The sequence below is a fragment of the Pelophylax lessonae genome, assembly GCF_965119305.1.
Source record: "Pelophylax lessonae genome assembly, chromosome: 4".
Classification (NCBI taxonomy): Eukaryota; Metazoa; Chordata; class Amphibia; order Anura; family Ranidae; genus Pelophylax; species Pelophylax lessonae.
In genome coordinates, this window is record NC_138771.1 from 325,768,526 (window position 1) to 325,792,380 (window position 23,855).

The following is a 23,855-nucleotide window of genomic DNA, read 5'->3' on the forward strand; positions in this document are numbered from 1 at the left end:
GCCCCTCTAAATGGGAGATTTAAACTTAAACTTAAACGGTAAAGGAACACAGTACACCTCTCTGAACAGTGTCTAGGAGGCTTTGGTTGCTGCTGCACAAAAAGTGAATCGTCAACAGATCAGGAAACTGACACACTCCATGAATAGAAGGCTTATGACTGGAAAAATGGTGGCTGGATTGGTCACTGATTTAGTTTTTTTACATTTCAGAATTTTTTAAAAAAATTTGACCTGTCTGTTTATTATTCTCACTTTAACAGATGAAAAAAATAAACAGGTGAGATGGGAAACTTCATTTTTTATTAAGCTGCATATAATTCTGCACACTAATAGTTGCCCAATAACTTTGCACACATCAGATATGGGACAGTAGGCAGGATTCAATAACCACTTAGCATTTTTACTTAAGTAAATAAAATAAGAAGCAGACACCTGTATTATTTGGAAAATATATAGGCCGCGGCCGTTTATTATTTATTTTAAAATAACTTCAATAAATAAATATATAATTAAAAATTTAAACACACTCAACAGCCTAGCCACCACAGCTCAGGCCGGATAAATAACATCACATTTCAAGCATCAACTTCCACTCATAAACATATAAAATTGCCCTTTTGCTATAGCAAAAAACGACACCACTTACTTATTATATATCTATATATATATTTATTTATTTATTTTTTTTTTTTTTTATTTTTAACAGCCGCGACAAAAAAGGGGGGGGGGATGGGGAATTCACACTGCTAAATCTTCTGAGGCGAATGAGCCCCTCTGAGGAGAGCTCTACCTTATATAGGGGCTCAGAGGGCTCTAGAAACTTCTACCCTATACCTATTCCTATAGGTGCTCTGACCCCTGCAACACCACGCCCACTATTTCTATTCCCTCAGGATACCTTAGGAGTCCCTCCCTCTTTACCTGAGGAGAAAAGGAGGGAGAATTACCTTATGAACTATTCTACCTATTTCCCCAGCCACTCTCCCATGAGGAAAAGGGGGCTTATTACTGTTCCCCTTTTCCTTTCATGGGACAGTAGGCAGGATTCAATAACCACTTAGCATTTTTACTTAAGTAAATAAAATAAGAAGCAGACACCTGTATTATTTGGAAAATATATAGGCCGCGGCCGTTTATTATTTATTTTAAAATAACTTCAATAAATAAATATATAATTAAAAATTTAAACACACTCAACAGCCTAGCCACCACAGCTCAGGCCGGATAAATAACATCACATTTCAAGCATCAACTTCCAAAAGACAGAAGGGGGAAAACTAACCCCTTCTGTCACCAACGACCCCGCACCGCGGCCATATCAACACAATCCGACAGGTCTGCGTTAAAAACATCCAATCCTATCTCGGAAAGATGTACCCCATCATCCCTGTACAATCCTTCCGTACCCCCTTCCAATTCCCTATGTCTGAAAGACATAACACCTATATTAGGCAAAAGTTTAGCCAATGACCTATTAATCCTTCTTCTTATCCTTTCAAAACTCTTCAAATAAGGTGAAAATAACCACCTCAGTCTTTGAACGATTTCAGAAAAGATAATAACAGTATTTGGTGACGACAACCCAAAACTAAAAAGATCATCCCTGATTCTGAAAATCAATTCCAAAGTTTTTTCCTGCCCAATATCGTTTCCTCCTAAATGCACGATAAGTGCATCCGGAGGAGGAAACAATGATTGTAACCTGTTTAACTCAAATAGTAGGTCAGCCCAAACCATGCCCCTCCTACCATACCAGTATACTTTGAATTTCTCTGGATCCATTCCCAAATTCTCAGAGTAAACCCTCTGTCTTGCCCTCTTGAACGCCCAAAAGATATACGAATGCCCGACAATCCAAATGATCCTTTTTCCATCTGAAAAGAATCAAACAAATGAATTAGGTCGGATGTATAATTGATAGCAATCTGACTTCCACCTTCCAACCTTTTTTATTATTGAATCTTCCAATCCTAATCTAGATGCCTCAGTGGCTGCCCCTATCCGAAAAGAGTGTGATGTCAAATGCATTCCTGTTAAATTTAGCTTGACCACACATTTCTTGAAAACGCTATTAAATTGATATTTAGATAAGTTTGCACCTGATGCATGAATAAAAAGAGCCTTTTCACCAAAACTTGGTCTTAACTCAAGATACTGTTGCAATGACTTAACTGGGCATATGAGAGAACCACTGAGAGCATTTAAACAAATAACACATCCTTTACCTACCTGGTCTGTTTTTGACCTTCTTAACCTTATCCTCACTAAGTTACCCTCCAGACTTACCTCCTTTCCTAAAATATTTAATAACTCTGAAATCCGCAAAGCTCCAAAAAATGCTAGAGAAAAGGCTGCTTTAAACAGGGCAGCTTCGAAAACAGAAAAACAAACCTCACCTGTGGCCATACATAGGTCCAAAAGAATTTTTGGTGTAATTGGACTACGCTTATCACTGCTATAACTCCTCCTCCTATATCCTTTAAGCGCCTGCTTAACTGTAAAAAACGACACACAAGATGGTAAATTTCTCATTTTTTGAAAAAACGAAACTCCGGCCAAGATTTTATTCACGTGTGCCCAGGAGTAATTTTTCTTGAATAAACTATTTAAGAACAACATTACAAGTCCTTCAGAAAAATTATGTTCATCTTCTTTTAGCTCCTTCAGAAAAGAAATCCACATCAGCCAAGCTGACTGGTAACCTGCCATGGTCGAAGGGGCTATGGAGTGTTTGATATTCTCTGTAACCAGACTTATATCAACTCCCATAACTTCCTTGGGAATTTGGTACCCACTGGATCCGCCTCTGGTAATAGTTGGAAAAATCTGCTCATCTGTTGGCGAGATAGCGCATCTGCCATGTCATTGCTCTTACCAGGCACATGTCGAGCCTTAAGCCATATATTATATTTCAAACATAAATAAATCATATATCTCAAAAGAGCAATGACTGGTGGAGACTTGGATGTTAAACAATTGATAGCGTACATTACTCCTTTGTTATCCGTACTAAGCAATATCCTTCTATTACTAAATTCTTTTCCCCATATTTCCAGAGCGACTATTATGGGAAAAAGCTCCAGAAGAACTATATTTTTCAATAGACCTTTTCTTCTCCAGCTTTGGCTCCAGCGATCTGCGCACCAATGGTTTCGCCAGATCGCTGCAAAGCCTACCGAACCAGCAGAGTCAGTAAATAATAAAAATTCTTCATCAATAATGAATTCCTTCTGCCATAAACTCCTCCCATTGAAATGTTCTAAAAACTGAAGCCAAACTAACATGTCTTCCCTAATATCGCTGGTCACCCTAATATGTGAAAAAGGGGATTTTAGCCCAGAGATTGCCAGGTACATTCTCCTGGAGAATGCCTTTCCTACCGGCATGATCCTTGAGGCGAAAGCCAGTAGGCCCAAAAGAGATTGAATCTCTTTCAAACACACTTTCTTTCTCCTAACCAGATTAATTAACATACCTTTAATCCTTTGAATTTTTTCTTCCGGCAATCTGAACTCCAGCGCCGCCGTGTCTATTGTAATTCCTAGGAACTCCAGACATGTGGTGGGATACACCGTCTTTTCAACCGCCAATGGGACTCCAAACTTACTACAAATATTGAAAAACGTATTTAATAATTGAAGACATTCTAACGATTCTGCTTTACCCATGAACAAGAAGTCATCTAAGTAGTGAATCATAAAGCTAGAACCTGCGACTTTCATCACTACCCATTCCAAAAAACAAGCAAAATCTTCAAAATATTTACATGAAACTGAACACCCCATCGGGAGACATTTGTCAAAGTAGAATTTGTCCTTAAAGAAAATTCCCAAAGAGTTAAAACAAACCGGGTTAATGGGGAGTAGACGGAAAGCGGATTTTATGTCCGCTTTAGCCATTAAAGTCCCTGCACCTAAAGCCCTAAGCTTTTCAAGAGCATCCTCAAATGAAGCATATGATACTGATATTAAATTTGGGTCTATCTGGTCATTTAATGATTCCCCTTTGGGAAATGAAAGGTGGTGAATTAATCTGAAAGAACCTTTCTCCTTCTTTGGGACAATACCTAATGGGGAAACTCTAAAATTTTCAAAAGGAGGTGAAACAAAAGGACCTTCCATCCTTCCTTCCAAAATTTCTCTATCTAATTTTGCTTGGACCACACTAGGGAACTGATCAACTGATTTTAAATTGTTAAACTGCCTACAACCTAAACCTGAAAAGGAGGGCAACAAGAAACCCTCCTCAAAGCCCTCAAACAGTAGTTGTGCCCTCACCTTGTCTGGGAAAACTAACAGGTAGGGCAACATTTTTTGTAATTTCACTGGGGAGGTTGCCTTTTTGAAGGTTCTGTTGGTTGTTAGCGGACAGTTTCTTAAAACATTTTGACACCGGGTGACTTCCCCCGCAAAATGCACATTCATGCCTATATCGGCATGTATGGGGCCATTTACACTGTCCATCATTATAGTTAAAGCAGATCCCTTTTCTATATGTAGTGGTGGACTGCTGCGAGGAGGGACCAGGCTGCTTGACATAACCTGATTTCTGGGGTAGAAAAAGGTTAAGCCACAATCCTACGTCCTTAATCCCCCATCTTAAATTCCTGTGCACTGACAGTTTCTGTCTAAAAGCCTCATCGTAACTATACCATCCAAAACCACTGAAGCTCTTGTACGCTTCTAAAATAATATCCAAGTGTTGGAAAAGTCCAACACTCTTTTCAGGTGACTTCTCACAAAGAACTGCAGCAAAAATAAAAAAGGATTGCAGCCAATTGTTAAAATTCTTAGCAACAGGCCTTTTCCTATCCTCTTCTGACTTATCATCTTTTTTGTCACTCTTATTAATAAATTCTCTAGCTGATGGCAGAAGAGATAGTATATCCATAAACTCACCTCTCCAAATCTTTTCTTTTATTCCCTGTGAAAGATGGAAGCCCAGCGGTGACACCTCACAAGGTATAGCTTCTTTAAGACATGTTTCAGGAATATTTTGTGACCTTGCCACCTGTCTACCATCTAATTCAACTAAATCCACCATACTCTCCTGCATGCTCCTGTCTTTAGCTAAGCCCCCACAAGGTGGCGCCCATACTTCTGCTGCTGACAAAGCTGGCTCTGCAACCTGGCTATTCTGAACCAATCTACTGTTTTGCTGCAGCTCCCTAACATCTCTAGACAATTTAAATAACATTTCAGATATATTGGAGAGAATTGGCAGCGTTGTCCACTCACCATTCTCATTATTCTGCTGTGTTTGTAGTCTCTCCTCCAGCTCCTCCCCGACCACCGGGATTGCTTGACCTTCCACCGCCGGCTCTTCAGCTCTTCTTCCGCTCCCGCCCTGTATCTCTTGCCGCGGAGACTCTTCCGGCACCGGAGCTTGACTTCCACGACCGGAGCCTTCCTCATTTCTTCCGCTCCCGGCGCCGCTTGATGACGCTGACTCCCGGTCACTGCGCCTGCGCTGTGTCCCGGTCCCGGGCCTTCTCGCGGGAGGTCTCGCTGGTGACTGTGAGTGCCGCCTGGCAGGCGTTCTCTTCCTCTTCGTCCGTCCCTCCGACATGACGGTGCTTCTTCCCACTTGACCCGGACCTTCTTCCATCTCAGCCGTATCTTCTTCCGTCGGCGGGGCATTCAAAGCTGGAATCACCTCCGCCCGCACGTCCGCAGCAGAATTTCCACCGGCTGCTTGTCTCGCATTCCTTGGTAAGCTTAAGCACATTCGTAACCACTCTTCACCACCGTCCTCCCCTGCTCTTTCTATAATTTGTCTCAATAGGCTCATCCTCTCGCCTCAGAAGTCTCCTATACTCCAAATTGGCAGCTCCTGAATTCACACTGCTAAATCTTCTGAGGCGAATGAGCCCCTCTGAGGAGAGCTCTACCTTATATAGGGGCTCAGAGGGCTCTAGAAACTTCTACCCTATACCTATTCCTATAGGTGCTCTGACCCCTGCAACACCACGCCCACTATTTCTATTCCCTCAGGATACCTTAGGAGTCCCTCCCTCTTTACCTGAGGAGAAAAGGAGGGAGAATTACCTTATGAACTATTCTACCTATTTCCCCAGCCACTCTCCCATGAGGAAAAGGGGGCTTATTACTGTTCCCCTTTTCCTTTCATTCTCATAAGAAAGCCAGAACCTCACTTTCTCTTTCTTAAATATTCAGGTTTGAGGTTTATTAACATTTTGGATTGACCAAGAGCACTGTAGTTGTTCAATAATGAAATAATCCTTAAAAATACAACCTGCCTAAAAATTGTGCACACGGTGTAGAATACAGTCTTATGGTAGTCTCCTTTTGATATACAATCAACAATGTAGTGTAAGAGCCTGCTTAATTAAAAAAAAAAAAAAATGTATTGTTTATTTTATTTTTTTTCTCATATTACATAATTTAGGTAATTTCAGAAGATTGTACAGAGATAGCATAGGGTGCAGCCAGCCTAAGACAATAGAGACAACACATACTGTCTCCTACAGCATAGCTCCATCATTGGCTCAATTGATGGCTCCTTGCGCATCAGAGACAATATACAACAAGACAAGTATACCCCAGTCTGGTTGTTGTTTGGAAAGCCTTGACTTTTCCATACCTCTATTTATTGTATAGATTAACCTTTTTTTCCTCGGGTACATTTTGGTCCTGTTTGTAGGGAATAATGAAAAAAATAAAGCTGTATAATATTTTATCATCTTTAAGTGGGTGACTATATAAGTCTCTTTTAATTATTTGTTTACACAGGCATTAATTTTCATTATTTTGTGTTGAAACTATATTATACTGAAAAATCTGTATCCCATGTATAGGGAGTTATATACACATTCCTTCATGCATATTTTGTTTATGGTCACTGGCCACTGAATACAAAATCTATTGAGAATGAAATGCCAAGAAAAGTATTTGAAATAAAAAAAAAAAAAACAAGATATGATATAATATTTTTAAAGTTATTTAAAATGTTGCTTTTCCGGCAAAACGTTTAAAAACATGTTCTAGTGCATTTATTGTTTGAGCATTATATTATATTATTTATTATATTCTACTTTATTTTAATTATTTCTATCATATTTAATAACATTTTGAACAGTGCTTTAGTATTCAGGGTTAATCTTTTAACTATGAGACAATAATAAGATAAATCTAAGGATTCACATTGAAATATGAGCAAGCTCTGCCATCTGCAGGTCATCATTGTGATAGCAGCTATGAATTTCTTCTGGCTATTATCTAGAAAGTGAGCAAAATAATGTAAATAATTAAAATAAAATAATAATACATAATAAAATAAAATAATTCTTACTAGTTATGTAAACAAGGTTTAGGCTTGTTTACATAACTAGCAAAAATATGTGACAAAAAAGGAAAATGATTGATTTGAAAAAGTTATCTTCACCATGAAATGTAGCAAAACAAAATGGGGTAATTAATAGGTACAACATTTTATAAATAATGGCAAAATATGACTTTTGACACGTGTAATTAAGTTCCAGAAGTAATATGTACATTTCTTTGAATAATTAGCAAATTTTATGAAAACATAAAACAATTAGTGACTTGTAGAGTAGAGAGGGCTTTCTTGCCAAGTGTGTCCCATTGGGGAGTTTTCTAATATAGTGTTTGTAAACACTTCCAAATACTCAATGAAGTGACTGGCCTTGGGTGATACACAGAGATTAAACAAATCCTCCTAAATAAGTTGTACCTGTTTATCTGAAGCCTTCTTTTCTTTTTTTAAAGCTTGTCTGAGTTTCCAGAAAACAGGGGGCGGAGAACTGAAGTCACACTCTGCAGATCTCAGTGAGGAGAGCTGTGTGAGCTGATTGGAGGGAAGGGATACACCCTCTTTTACACAGAACACAGGAACTGAGCTGAGACTGTAATTCACAGGCTGTGTGCTGGGGTTCCCTCCCCTGTCACCTTTTTTCTCTTGGTGTCAGGAAAACTTGTCAGAAGTGATTCATGCTGATAGCAGAGGAATGAAGAAGAGGAATGACACTTAGTGCTTTTAACTGAGACAAGTACACACTATGGACGGACATGCTTTGTTCCTATTTCATGATTAATTGAGACAAGTACACACTATAGAGGGATATGCTTTGTTCCTATTTCATGACTAATTGAGACAAGTACACACTATAGAGGGACATGCTTTGTTCCTATTTCATGTCTCAGGTTTACAACCACTTTAACTTACTGTCTTTAAAACACAACAGGAAGCAAAGGGAGATCTCCTCAAAGTCCATATTCCCTCTTAGATGGTTGTACTTGGAACCAGTGTCCACACTGGAAGATTTCCTCTTTATAGGTGTTCCTACGGTGACTTAAAATTTTGGATTTTCCTCACTCTTTTTTTTTTTGCTGATTTATGATGGTCACCAGGACAGACAGCAAATCTTCCCAGCAGGGACACAGACAGTAATAAAAACCTTATAGGGATTCTAAGTCTACCCCAGTGTATATAAAACGTAAAAAAAAAAAAAAAAAAAATACATGTTAACTGCTCTTTTAGTCTAGGGCAGTGTTTCTCAACTCCTGTCCTCAGGGCACACTAACAGGCCAGATTTTAAGTATTACCTTGGAGAGATGCTGACTAGAAAACTGCAATCACTGAGCAGCAAATGATATCACCTGTGATGTATTTCAGTTTTCTTGCAAACCTGGCCTGTTAGTGTGCTCTGAGGACCGGAGTTGAGAAACACTGCTCTAGGGGACAGAGATGTTCTTTTACTTACCTAAAGCCCTGGCAAATGGTGCTCCCCCATGCTCTGGAGGTAGAATATTCCTTAGCATCCTCAAGTTCAATGCATGGCTTTGGTCCCTACATCAGTCTTGATGACATTGGAGGACCTCAGAATACTGGAGGATAGGATAGGAGAGAAGAGGCTGTAGGGACCAGTCTAGCAGCAGGGAGCTTGAAGGAGCAGATATTAGGTAAGTTAAAGTGCTTCACCAAGCCCCTAGATCCAAACAAGCAATTCATCTTTACAGTTCAGGCACAGTCCCACTGCAAGGGAGACATCTAGGTTTCCTGGAGTTCAGTTTTAAAGTGGTTCTAAAGCCCAAACATTTTTTACCTTAATTCATTTTCTGCATTAAGGTAAAAAATGTTTAGGTAGTGATATCACTCAATCCAGCATTGTGCCCGTCTGTAGCAGCTCTTTCCTTTCACTTCCCGGTCTCACAGGCTTTGCTAAGGCAGTGGGAGCCATTGGCTACTTCTGCTGTCTGTCAATTGCTGTTCCTGTGTCTATGGACACAGGCATTGAGATTTGGATTGTGCCCAGGGCCGGTTTTAGACAAAGTGTGGCCCTGGGCAAACCTAAAAGTGGGGCCCCAAATTTTTTTATATTCTTCCAAAAATATTGGCGCATTTAATCAATTTAGCCAAATAAAACATACAACTACATAAAAATATGCTTTAATTAAATAACATTAAATTAATTATAATCATAATCATTATAATCACATCAATTACAATATTCTATTATGTTTACTGCTCCTCATCCAGATCTATTATAAGTAGGCCTGGGTGAGGAGCAGCAGAGCCATATAAAGAACATACACAGCTCTGCACATAGCGCTACTCATTTACACTAAATAGAAAGCCCCAGGGCAACAAATATAGAATAAAAACTCTAATACTATCACCAATGACGGATTACACTGTAAAAAAATTGCGTGACTTAACAAACAATCATTAGGTTGGTTCAAAAATGACCAGCGTGTCCCCATCAATGCACAGTGACCAGCATGTCCCCCATCAATGCACAGTGACCAGCATGTTCCCCATCAATGCACAGTGACCAGCATGTCCCCCATCAATGCACAGTGACCAGCATGTTCCCCATCAATGCACAGTGACCAGCATGTCCCCCATCAATGCACAGTGACCAGCATGTCCCCCATCAATGCACAGTGTCCAGCATGTCCCCATTCAATGCACAGTGACCAGCATGTCCCCCATCAATGCACAGTGACCAGCATGTCCCCCATCAATGCACAGTGACCAGCATGTCCCCCATCAATGCATAGTGACCAGCATGTCCCCCATCAATGCATAGTGACCAGCATGTTCCCCATCAATGCACAGTGACCAGCATGTCCCCCATCAATGCACAGTGACCAGCATGTCCCCCATCAATGCACAGTGACCAGCATGTCCCCCATCAATGCACAGTGTCCAGAATTCCCCCATTCAATGCACAGTGTCCAGCATGTCCCCCATCGATGCACAGTGTCCAGCATGTCCCCTATCAATGCACAGTGACCAGCATGTCCCCCATCAATGCACAGTGACCAGCATGTCCCCCATCAATGCACAGTGACCAGCATGTCCCCCATCAATGCACAGTGACCAGCATGTCCCCCATCAATGCACAGTGACCAGCATGTCCCCCATCAATGCACAGTGTCCAGCATGTCCCCATTCAATGCACAGTGACCAGCATGTCCCCCATCAATGCACAGTGACCAGCATGTCCCCCATCAATGCACAGTGACCAGCATGTCCCCCATCAATGCATAGTGACCAGCATGTCCCCCATCAATGCATAGTGACCAGCATGTCCCCCATCAATGCACAGTGACCAGCATGTCCCCCATCAATGCACAGTGTCCAGCATGTCCCCCATAAATGCACAGTGACCAGCATGTCCCCCATTAATGCACAGTGTCCAGCATGTCCCCCATCAATGCACAGTGACCAGCATGTCCCCCATCAATGCACAGTGTCCAGCATGTCCCCCATCAATGCACAGTGACCAGCATGTCCCCCATCAATGCACAGTGACCAGCATGTCCCCCATCAATGCACAGTGACCAGCATGTCCCCCATCAATGCACAGTGTCCAGCATGTCCCCCATCAATGCACAGTGACCAGCATGTCCCCCATCAATGCACAGTGACCAGCATGTCCCCCATCAATGCACAGTGACCAGCATGTCCCCCATCAATGCACAGTGTCCAGCATGTCCCCCATCAATGCACAGTGACCAGCAAGTCCCTCATCAATGCACAGTGACCAGCATGTCCCCCATCAATGCACAGTGACCAGCATGTCCCCCATCAATGCACAGTGACCAGCATGTCCCCCATTCAATGCACAGTGTCCAGCATGTCCCCCATCAATGCACAGTGACCAGCATGTCCCCCATCAATGCACAGTGACCAGCAAGTCCCCCATCAATGCACAGTGACCAGCATGTCCCCCATCAATGCACAGTGACCAGCATGTCCCCCATCAATGCACAGTGACCAGCATGTCCCCCACCAATGCACAGTGTCCAGAATTCCCCCATTCAATGCACAGTGTCCAGCATGTCCCCCATCAATGCACAGTGACCAGCATGTCCCCCATCAATGCACAGTGTCCAGAATGCCCCCATTCAATGCACAGTGTCCAGAATTCCCCCATTCAATGCACAGTGTCCAGCATGTCCCCCATTAATGCACAGTGTCCAGAATGCCCCCATTCAATGCACAGTGTCCAGCATGTCCCCCATCAATGCACAGTGACCAGCATGTCCCCCACCAATGCACAGTGTCCAGAATGCCCCCATTCAATGCACAGTGACCAGCATGTCCCCCATCAATGCACAGTGACCAGCATGTCCCCCATCAATGCACAGTGACCAGCATGTCCCCCACCAATGCACAGTGTCCAGAATGCCCCCATCAATGCACAGTGACCAGCATGTCCCCCACCAATGCACAGTGTCCAGAATGCCCCCATTCAATGCACGGTGTCCAGCATGCCCCCCATCAATGCACAGTGACCAGCATGTCCCCCATCAATGCACAGTGTCCAGCATGTCCCCCATCAATGCACAGTGACCTGACCAGCATGTTCCCATTCAATGCAAAGTGACCAGCACAGCATGTCCCCCATCAATGCACAGTGACCTGACCAGCATGTCCCGACTCCCTGGTGACCATGCTGCTCGGGAGTCGACTTCTTCCTCCTCCATGGCGTCGCGACTCGGTCGGACCGGTGTCCTCCGACCGGACACTGGACTATTCTTCCTCCATGCGCGCCGCCCACTGCCTCTTCTCTGATGGCGGGTGGGAAGGTGACGTCGGGACGGGGGGGGGGGGGATAGGTAGTAGTGAATGATCAGGTCTGAAGGGGATCGCATATTGGGATGGGGGGGATCACAGTGTTGTGTTGAATTTGGGGGAGATCATATATTGGTGGGGGGGCAGTGCTGAATCGTCAGCCCCGAGTGTCAGTGGTGAATTGTGTGTTGGGGAATGATAGCAGTATTGAATTTGGGGGAGATCACATTTTGTGGGGTGTAAGGGGGGGGGGGTGACACAGCAGTGGTGAATTTGGTGGGGGATCACATATTAGGGTGGGGGGGTGTCAGTGGTGAATTGTGTGGTTTTGGGGGGGCTACACCACCATTGTATCATAACCCCCCCGCACACAATTCACCGCTGATCTCCTCACAAAATTCACCACTGCTTTGTCATTCCCTCCGAATGACAAAGCAGTGGTGAATTTGGTGAGGAGATCAGCGGTGAATTGTGTGCGGGGGGGGTATGATACAATGGTGGTGATCGGTGAATTTGGTGGGGAGATCACATGTTGGGGTGGGGGGGGGGTGTCAGTGGTGAAATGTGTGGGGTATGACACAGCAGTGGTGAATTTGGTGAGATTACATATTGGTGGGGGTGTCAGTGGTGGTAAGGGGGGGGGGGATGACACAGCAGTGGTGAATTTTGTGGGGAAATCACATATTGGTAGGGGGTTTGTGCCACAGACCCCCTACCAATATGTGATTTCACCACTGCTGTGTCATCCCCCCCCCCTTACCACCACTGACACCCCCCCCCAATATGTGATCTCCCCACCAAAGTCAGCACTGCTGTGTCACGCCCCCACCCCCGACACCACACAATTCACCACAGAGTCTAAAAAAAGTCACAGAGTCTAAAAAAAAAAGCAATTCCAGAGAGAGAGAGAGGTTGGAATTGCTTTGACAAAATTTGTTTCCCACCATATTAAGGGCTGCTTCCAAAGCCTATGTAGCACACTGACACCCCCCTCCCCCCTCCCCTTGCTACTGTGCTTCAGAATCGGAACTTACACAGATAAGCACAGTAGCAGAGCAGCAGACTCTTATCTCCATTCTCCTGCACGAACTTCACAGAAGCACAGTAGCAGCCAGCAGAGCAGACTAGAAATCTCCACGTACCTGTCACAACCTGTGGGTGGCTGCCGGCTGGGCTGGCTGAGAGATGTCTTCCGCTCTCTTCTCTCTCTGCACTCTGGCTGCCCCCCGCGGCGGGAACGTGTGGCCCCGCCCCTCAGCTGAGCAAGAGTGTGTAGGCACCTCCAGGGACAGACTGCTGTGGGGCCCCCCCCCCTCAACCACGGGGCCTCGGGCAGTGCCGCCCGACTGCCCGAATGATCAGTCTTCCCCTTGCCCGCCTGCATATAGTGTCACGCTGCCTCCGCTCCGCTGACAGGGGGCGGTTGGGGGCCCCTGGACACTCGGGGCCCTGGGCAGTTGCCCAGTTTGCCCCCCCCTAATGCTGGCCCTGATTGTGCCCACAGGTGTGCCAAAATAGGTTCCTCAAAACCACATGTCGAATGAAGGTACTGCTGCATTGTAATAGATCGCTGTGTGTATATACTCAGTCGGACATGTGGTTTTGAAGAAAGTTGGATATCTTGGATTGATACACAAGCGCTGGTTGACCACTCCTAATTGGGGGTCATATGATTCTGGAAATAATCCCTCTGTTGCACACTGAGGTGCTGCGTGGTTTCTCATGAAGAAGCTTGGTGGCCTTTGGTATCCACATCTGTTATTTCCCTCATAATCGAAGAATCCGTTTTTGGCTGCACATTTGAATTTATTTGTTTTATTTTTTTCAATTTGTGGTGACACATAATAGTTTAATATATTTGCATTGCACTTTTGTATTGCACATACTATTTCATTTATCTTAGCGCTCCACTATTGTTTTGTGGAGAAGCGTGTATTACATGGGCTTGCCTAATTGGATATGCATTTACTAGATAGCCTAGGTCGGTCCTCATATTACAAAGGTTTGGAAGACCTAAATTTGATTGTATGGTTAGATTGTAATGTGTACAGTGAGCCAAAATTAGATTTTACTTTACAAAGTGAATTTTGACTTATCTAATGCCTGGTATACATGGGCAGAATATCTGCCGGTATTGGCCGTCTCAACAGAAACCAGCTGACAATCGGCCTACAGCAGCCTGTCCAATAGAAGCCGGACGTTCTGCAGAACTTTTTCTGGCAGTGAATCAAACTGAAGCTCTTGTTGCCACCATGCAATAGTGTAAATAACAAAGTGAAAATTCCCTTTGCAAGGAATCCAATATTTTTGCTTGAATATAAGTGGATAATTTGGATAAATGGATACTTGAATAGGTCAGCACAACTTTACCTCAAGTGAGTATAAAGAATGTGTAATGGCTCTCACTCTATCTTGTGTATGTGTGTATAAAAAAATGTGAAAGACTGCTGCTCGCACCTAATAGCTCATCCGAGACTTATAGCAAAGATAAAGTGAATAAAGAATAGTGCTGCGCTGTCTATAATATGATAGTGTTTTAAAGAGTAAATCTCGGAGAAATGGAGTGGGCTTGGTGGGACTTTTCTAGTATCGTACTCAGAAATGTATGACTAGATAAGTATATAAAATTGAACAAATTTTATTGGATTGTCTTATTAAAACCAAAATATTGACAATTTACAAAATTGACATTACATAACAAACATACAAAAAACAATACATGTGTAACCAATACAATACTGGTGACTTTTCAAGAGGTTATTGATAGGTAAGGTCCTCCTTATTGGGGTGTGGGGCTTGAGATGCCTCCACCATAATTCTTGCTCGACATGTTTCGCAAAAAAGAATTGCTTCCTCAGGGGCGAAAATAATTCAATAGAGATTACCATCTATGAAAATATCAAATACAAGTAATTAACATTCCACATATATATATATAGACTTTTATATAATTATGGTGGAGGCATCTCAAGCCCCACACCCCAATAAGGAGGACCTTACCTATCAATAACCTCTTGAAAAGTCACCAGTATTGTATTGGTTACACATGTATTGTTTTTTGTATGTTTGTTATGTAATGTCAATTTTGTAAATTGTTAATATTTTGGTTTTAATAAGACAATCCAATAAAATTTGTTCAATTTTATATACTTATCTAGTCATACATTTCTGAGTACGATACCAGAAAAGTCCCACCAAGCCCACTCCATTTCTCCAATGTCCTACTGGACATTGGTGTTTTTCAGATCACGAAATCCGGGATGTAGGTATCAATTACCATAATCATTTCTTTATTAAAACACAACCTTTTGAAAAGAGTAAATCTCGATTGACTTATGGGAATTCTCATAAATAATCATAACTCTAAATTGAAATGCAATAAACATGCAAAATAATACCATATAGTATCCTCCAAAGTGCACCGTGCATTAGTGTGAAATTACAAAAGGAACAGACTCATATTACAAAAACCGATTAGAAGCATGTAAAAAAGATTGTGATTATCATGCACAAACAAAGTCCATAATGTATGTCCAGGGGATATCCCTTCACCATAGATCAAATAGTTTGTGTGTGAATTATTCTCATCTTCATCCAATGTGTCACCAATGTGCTTACTAGCCTCTCACCTGAATTAAAGTGTAAGGCTCCATGTACACGGGACGTTGTTAAAAGTCCCTTTGAATGCTGGAATTTTTAGGACGTTTGAAACGTCCGTTCAGTCGCGTTTGTACCCGCGTTTAGCGGGCGTTTAGCAGCGTTTGCGGGCGTTTGCGTTTAGAAGCGTTCCTAGAGGTCATAAAAATTATTCCCCTTTAAAATGGAAAAACGCGAACGCTAAACGCGGGTCATCGCGTTCAGACGCGTTCGGACGCGTTCAGACGCGTTCGGACGGGTTTGTGCGTTTAAAACGCCGGAAAACACACGTTTGAACGCAAATAATTGCGTTCTAAAAACAGTCCCTGAACGCAACTGCCTGCAAATGACTGTAAACGACCTGGTGTACATGGACAGATAAGATAAAATGTAGATGGGTTCAGGGGCTTCTGAAAAAAACGCCCAACTGCTCCTAAACGGCCATTTCCAGCGTCCCGTGTACATGGAGCCTAAGTCAACTTTTGTTGAGAAAAAAACATTCTCCTCTGGGTGATTCCTGTACATTGCAAGGATTTTAACATTTTTTGTTGCAGATTCCTACCTTTTGTTATTATGAAGAAATCTGTGTTTATTTTGCCTCTGTGCTGAGTGGGTCAAATGGGAGTGGTTTCGTAATTATCTATCAGCTGTGGCAGCTGCAGGGCTCTAGTGAGGAAAGCTGCTGCATCCCTTTAGACATTTTCTTATTGGGAGTATCTCATCAAAAATGACATTTTGGTTGCAGAACTCTGACTTGTATAAATTTAAGTAGACTTCTGGGAAAATTGGTGAGCTAATCACACAAGCAGGAAATTATGTTTCTGGGGTGTGGTCAGTACACATTCTGTATACAGAACAGCTCCAGGTAGCCATGTTGCATTGCATTTTCGGAAAATTACAAAAGCTGCAGATTGAAAAGGAAAAGTCATTTTTAACCGCTTGCCGACCGCCGCAAGTAGATTTACTGCGGCGGTCAGCCCCTGCCAGGCAGAGTGACGTTAATTAACGTCACTAGCCTGGGAGGGTCTGGGGAGCACAGCCCCTCCCTCCCAAATAAAGTTAACCCCTTCACTGCCAGTGTATTTTTACAGTAACAGTGCATATATATAGCACTGATTACTGTAGAAATGTCACTGGTAACCCCAAAAGTGTCAAAAATGTCAGTCAAGGGTCCGATCTGTCCGCCGCAAAAAAATCGCAGATCGCCGCCATTACGCGTTAAAAAAAAAAACAACAAAAATGACAAAAATCTTTCCCTTTGTTAGTAAACGCGATAACTTTTGCGCAAACCAATAAAAATACGCTTTTTGCGTTTTTTTTTACCAAACATAGGTAGGATAAAACAAATTGGCCGAAAATGTTAAAAAATTTTGATTTTTACATTTTTTTTTGGGGGGGGAATTTCATATAAAAAAATTTGAAAAATATTGCTATTTTTGCTAAATTTACGCTCTTTTTTTGTTTATAGCGCAAAAAGTAAAAATCGCACAGGTGATCAAATACCACCAAAAGAAAGCTCTGTTTGTGGGAAAAAAAGGACGTCAAATTCGTTTAGGTACACGACCGCGCAATTGTCCGTTAAATTCACGCAGTGCCGAATCGCAAAATACCCCCTGGTCTTTTAGCAGGAAAATCCTCCGGGGCTTAAGTGGTTAATAACATTCAATTACCATATGATTTGTGTCACAATTGTTTACGCTATATTGTTTTTTTCTTTATTTGCTGATTTTTTCCCCACGATAGTGGAGTTACCCTTTAAACTTGAAAAACGTGTAGTAGTAAATCTCCAATGGAACTGCTATACTTCTTTTTTGCCACTTGATGTCCTCTGTGTTTCTATACTTTTCCCAATGCTTAACCAGCATTTATGGATGATAGATGTTCTCAGCGGTTTCCACAGATCCTCTTGCCATTTATAAAGTGGGGATATATGAAGAATACTCTCATAGTGTAGTAAGTAAAAGATTTATTTAGAAAAAAGCAGTGTAATTACACAATTCACTCTGCACGTTTATTGCATTTCAATTTAGAGTTATAATTAGTCATGAGAATTCCCGTACAAAAGTCAATTGAGATTTACTCTTCAAAACACTATTATATTATAGACAGAGCAGCGCTATTCTTTAATCACTTTACCTCAAGTGAATTTCCTCTTCGCAAAGCAAATTTTCTGAGGTGAATGGAGTGAAGTTGTGCTAATTTCCAATCATGTGCAAGCAGAAATCCATGTTTTTTATTTATTTTTCCTTGCGCATTATAGGGTACTCTTTGTAATGTCATTTTTCACTTTCTTTCACTTTGAAAGTGAAGTTGCTCTAATTAACCTCAATGTTTTGTAAATGTAAAGCACACATTTTAACCACTTTACCACCGGAGGATTTTGCTGTCTTACGTCTGGGCCACTTTTTGCGATTCGGCACTGTGCGACTTTAACTGACAATTGCGCGGTCATGCAATGCTGTACCCAAACGAAATGTACGTCCTTTTTTTCCCACAAACAGAGCTTTCTTTTGGTGGTATTTGATCACCTCTGCGCTCTTTATTTTTTGCGATATTAATAAAAAAATGCGAAAATTTTGAAAAAATAACAATATTTTTCTACTTTGACAGTTAAAAAATATCCAATATATTCAATTTTTGTCATATATTTAGGCCAAAATGTATTTAGCTACATGTCTTTGACAAAAAAATTCTCAATGAGCGTATTTTTATGACCGGTAGGTTTTACCCCATTCCTGACCAGGCCATATTTTGCGATTCGGCACTGCGTTACTTTAACGGACAATTGCGCAGTCGTGCAACGCTGTACCCAAATTAAATTTATGTCCTTTTTTTGCCAACAAATAGAGATTTCTTTTGGTGGTATTTGATAACTTGTGCGATTTTTACTTTTTGCGCTATAAACACAAAAAGAGCGACAATTTTGAAAAAACAACAATATTTTTTTATATGAAATTTCCCCAAAAAAAATGTAAAAATCAAATTTTTTATCATTTTAGGCCAATTTGTTTTCTGCTACATATTTTTGGTAAAAAAAAATCGCAATAAGCGTATTTTGATTGGTTTGCGCAAACGTTATTGCGTTTACTAACTAAGGGAAAGATTTCTGTCATTTTTGGTGTTTTTTTTTTTTAACGAGTAATGACGGTGATCTGCGATTTTTTTTGCGGGACTGCGACATTGCGGCTATGCTGAACCCTGCAAACTGACCCTGCCTGTCACTTAGGAGATCTGCCCGCTTTGTTTACTCAAGCGGGCGGATTTCCACACTAGATCCCCGACGATCGGGGAAGAGCAGCGGTGATCACCGCCACTACTCCCCTGGCCCGACTCCCTCTGTAACTAGGATACAGCGGGAGCGAGTCTCCGGCGGCGGCGGCGCGTGCGCGACGCCCACAAGGAGAGGAGACCAGCGACGTAGGTCTACGTCGCTGGACGATAACGAGCCACATTGCCGCAGTACCAGCAATGTGAGCGGTCGTACAGTGGTTACATTTTCATGTCCGTTCACTGGATGTTGTGTATATGTGATCAGCATTCGGTCAAGACAGCAAAATGGCAGAAGAGCCAACAAATGCCGTCATAGCCCTTTTATGTTACTGTAGGGATGCGCAGAGGTATTATCAGTGCAGTTGCCCTTTTTCCCTAGGTGTCTAATAGAAGTCACAAGACTGCTATATACTGCTGATGAGAAAAGGTATTTAGCAGTTTATATTTACTAAAACAATTGCATTTCCATGTTCTGTGTACTGTGGTAGACCAGATATATTGAATTCAGGGTCCTGGGTTTAGTAACACTTTAAGCTAACAGTACAGGACAATTTGCCTAAGAACCTCAGAGAGGCGTCTGAACTACTTGTCTGATCTAATTATCTGTCTAAAACTTATATAAATCATAGAAGAGCCAGGAAAGGGTCTAAAAATCTTTTATACTAATGTTGTACAGTTTTGCACAGAATATATATAAGTAAATCCTGGGTAGAAAAGGCATATATTAGTAATAAGTAATTCATGAGCAGAGAAATAGTGTGAAATTACAGCTGCTACCATCTGGCCTCTAAACATTACTAGTGTAACTTATATTGATGTAGCTGACAGTATTTAAAAAAAATATTTTTTATTCAGTTCAGAGTTACAATTGACATTGGCCTAAAATATCCACTTTTGGTATCCGCTTTTACATAATTCCCAACTGTCCCTGATTTTGAGGGACTGTCCTCGATTTAGAACAAAGTCCCTCTTTCCTCCTTTTTTGTCCCTCATTTTGGTCTGATCAATATAGTTGTATATAAAATGCAAAACTTATCTTTTAAAAGATGTTTTTCAGCACTAAACCTTTCCTCCAATTTCTAAATCGCTGCATTTGTAAATTCCAAAAGCCAATATGAAGGAATGGTAGTGGTAAGGTAAAAAAAAAAGCATTTGTGGGTTTAACTAATCTTTTTTTGTACAATTCTCCTTTAAAGGGTGGGCGTGGCAGGGGGTGTGTCCTATGCCTACATACTTTTGCTAATAGGTGTCCCTCATTTCCATCTCAGAAAGTTGGGAGGCTTAAGCCCCGGAGGATTTGGCTGCTCAAAGACCAGAGCCTATTTTGCGATTCGGCACTGCGTGACTTTAACGGACAATTGCGCGGTCGTGCGACGCTGTACCCAAATTAAATTGATGTCCTTTTTTTCCCACAAATAGAGCTTTATTTTGGTGGTATTTGATCACCTGTGTGATTTTTATTTTTTGCGCTATAAACCAAAAAAGAGCAACAATTTTGAAAGAATAACAATATTTTTCAAATTTTTTTATGTGAAATTCTCAAAAAAAATGTAAAAATCAATTTTTTTTAACATTTTAGGCCAATTTGTTTTCTGCTACATATTTTTGGTAAAATTGCAATAAGCGTATTTTGATTGGTTTGCACAAAAGTTTTTTGTATTTACTAACTAGATTTATGTAATTTTTATTGTTTTTTTTAAACTAGTAATGGTGGCGATCTGCGATTTTTTTTTGCGGGACTGCGACATTGCGGCAGACAGATCGGACCCCTGACTGACATTTTTGACACTTTTGCGAGTACCAGTGACATTACTACAGTAATCAGTGCTATAAATATGCACTGTTACTGTAAAAATGACACTGGCAGGGAAGGGGTTAACTTTATTAGTGATCAGTGGGTTAAATGTATCCCTAGGGGCTTGATTCTAACTGTGGGGGGGGGGTGTGGCTTGTGATGTAAACACAGAGACATACGATCCTACATAGCAGGATCGTGTAGTCTCTGCAGTTAGATCAGGGAGAATGACAGACGGCTTTGTTTACATCAGCCGCCTGCCTTTCTCCCTCTCCACCGGGAGATCGCGAGTGACCGGTGGACATCAGAGCCGCCAGTCACTCGCCAGTCATGTCAGGGAACGAGCGGGGGGCGGGAGCGCGCCTCCCGCGGCGCACGCTCGCCCCCTAGAGGCTACGTCGGTTTGCCCAGGAGCGCCTGACTGTCGCAGTAAATAGTCGGCAAGTGGTTAACCAAACTAAAAGTGTATCCCTTTGGTAGGCACAAATGAGACTGCCAAATATTGATGTTCTTTATCAGTAGTAGTAGGTTTTCCCCCTTTGAGATCAGGCCCTTTTCTGGGATTCAGCACCGGATTAATTTAATTGACAATTGTGCGGTCGTGCAACGCTGTACCCAAATAAAATTGATGTCCTTTTTTTCCCCACAAATAGAGCTTTCTTTTGGTGATATTTGATCACCTGTGCAATTTTTGTTTTTTGCGCTATAAACAAAAAAAGAGTGACAATTCTGGAAAAAAAGCAATATTTTTTACTTTATGCTATAAAACATTCCCAATAAAAAAAATCATCATTTGAGGCCAATTTGTATTCTGCTACATATTTTTGGTAAAAAAAAATCCCAATAAGTTTATATTGATTGGTTTGCGCAAAAGTTATCGCGTGTACAAACTAGGGGAAAGATGTATGTAATTTTTATTTATTTATTATTTTACTAGTAATGGCGGGCGATCGGCGATTTTTGGAGGGAGAGATCAGACACCCAACTGACATTTTTGACACTTTTGGGGGGACCTGTGACATTACTGCAGTAATCAGTGCTAAAAATATGCACTGTTAATGTACTAATGACACTGGCAGGGAAGGAGTTAACACCAGGGGCGATCAAAGGGTTAAATGTGTCCTTAGGGGATGGACTTATGGAATGAACACAGGGACCTGTGTTCCTAAATAGGAGGAACACAGAAGCCCTGTGTTCATTACTGACAGAACGGTGGTCTGCTGTGTTTACAAAGGCAGATCGCAGTTCTGTCTCCACGGGGAGCGATTGCGGATGTCCGGCGGACATCACGGTCTCTGGACACGCAGATCAACTTCCCCTGTGGCGAATGGGTGTGCCACTCGCTGTCCCGCAAAGCGATGTACAGTTACGTTGTTTCGCAGGACAGAGCCGACCTGCCGCAGTATATATACTGCTGAGGGTCGGCAAGTGGTTAAAGTTATGGGGGGTTAGTCACTGGGTGTACATAATATCATTTTTTTTTACATTTTGGAATGTGAAATATTTGCATATATATACTGCATATATATACCCACCACCACTTTCTTATTTCTTATTTCTTATTGTGAGGGAAAAAAGGAGCTGCGATAGCTAGCTGCACCGTTCCCCGTCACTGTGCAATATGCATCTAATAAACAGAGGTCCCTACAGCACAGTGTTTATTAGGAACACTGTGCACACAAAAATACACGGCGCAGTGCGCAGCACATGCACCATATATAGTTTAACCACTTCCCGCCAATTGACGTAGCCCTATGGTGGCTCAGAGAAGTGGTTGTCACGGGATGATGCCTGCAGCTAGAGGCATCATCCTGGTACCATTTTTTAGAGCCAGCGGTCGGCTTTCAGGTGATAACAGCCGATGCCGCAGGGGAGCCGCTCAGGTGTTATCCCAGCAAGCGGGAGGGGACGCCCTCCCTCCCGACGCCTTCTGCGGCTCTGCCCGGGTCTCCCGTCCCACCAGGAGACCTGAGCAACCAGCCAGCACGTCCTCTGGTTGGTTGGAGTCCTGAACAAAGCCGAAATTGGCTTTGATCGGGTCTCCGATGTAGTAGCCTGGAAGCAACGTGATGACGTCATGGCAGCTAAAGGCGTCAAATTTAAAAAAAACTGTCTGTATTCAAAAACATTGAAGTGCATTGGAGGGGTCTGGGCTCTTTTAGACCCCTGCTCCTTCCATAAAGAATACCTGTCACCGCCTATTACTGTCACAAGGGATGTTTACATTCTAACTTTACTTTTTAGTTTTTTTTAAATGCAGTGAAATGTATTTTTTCCATAAAAATGGCGTTTGAAAGACCGCCGCGCAAATACCAAAAAAAATATTGCAACGACCGCCATTTTATTCTCCACAGTCTTTTCTAAAAAAATGTACATAATGTTTGGCGGGTCTACGTAATTTTCTAGCTAAATATACAGATTTTATCTTGTTGATCTTAACTTGAATCCAATGCCCAACAAAGTTATATTGGTATGAAGGATAGATGTCCACAAACTTTAAGGCATATGGTACCATATACAAAAGCTAGTACAGGCATTGCTACCCTCTCTGCAGAGAGGTCAGAGAACTGTAGTTAGAAGCACACATACACTTTCTACAATAGCTAAGTGTAAAATCACATGAAAACACTATAAAACATATTTTATTTCATCTTTGGGACCTCTCAAGTTTACCAGTCCATCTGAAAAAATACACAAAGTGCAAATTACCACTCCAGGCCTACTTGACCTTTTTTTCTGTAGCGTAATTTAAAAAAATGACGATGTCAACAGAGTTTTACTCCCTTTTGATGTCTTTTTTACCTTCCTAGACACTGGTACTTTATTTCTAATGTTTACTTGTGAAATTTTAACATTAGTTCTTGCTCAAACCCCATCGTTTCTCACTTACATCTGCTTTTCTCATTTAGGAAACCCACTTCTGCAGTTTCGTAGATAAGCTCACAGACTATGCAACAAAGAGCATACTGGCAGCCCCTGTGATGAACGGCAAAGATGTAGTGGCTGTGATAATGGCTTGCAACAAAACCAATGGCGCTGCTTTCTCCAAAAGAGATGAAGAGGTAAGGCTGTGCTAAGGATAAATATG

At 41.9% G+C, this 23,855-nt stretch overlaps 1 protein-coding gene across 1 annotated transcript in view; it reads left to right on the forward strand.

Moving 5' to 3' along the window:
• PDE6A (phosphodiesterase 6A) overlaps positions 1–23,855 on the forward strand; it is a 133,950-nt gene that overhangs the window by 63,205 nt on the left and 46,890 nt on the right. Inside the window, exon 2 of the mRNA XM_082257028.1 lies at positions 23,677–23,829. Coding sequence (XP_082113154.1) covers positions 23,677–23,829 — 153 coding nt within the window. The remainder of the gene's footprint in view (positions 1–23,676; positions 23,830–23,855) is intronic.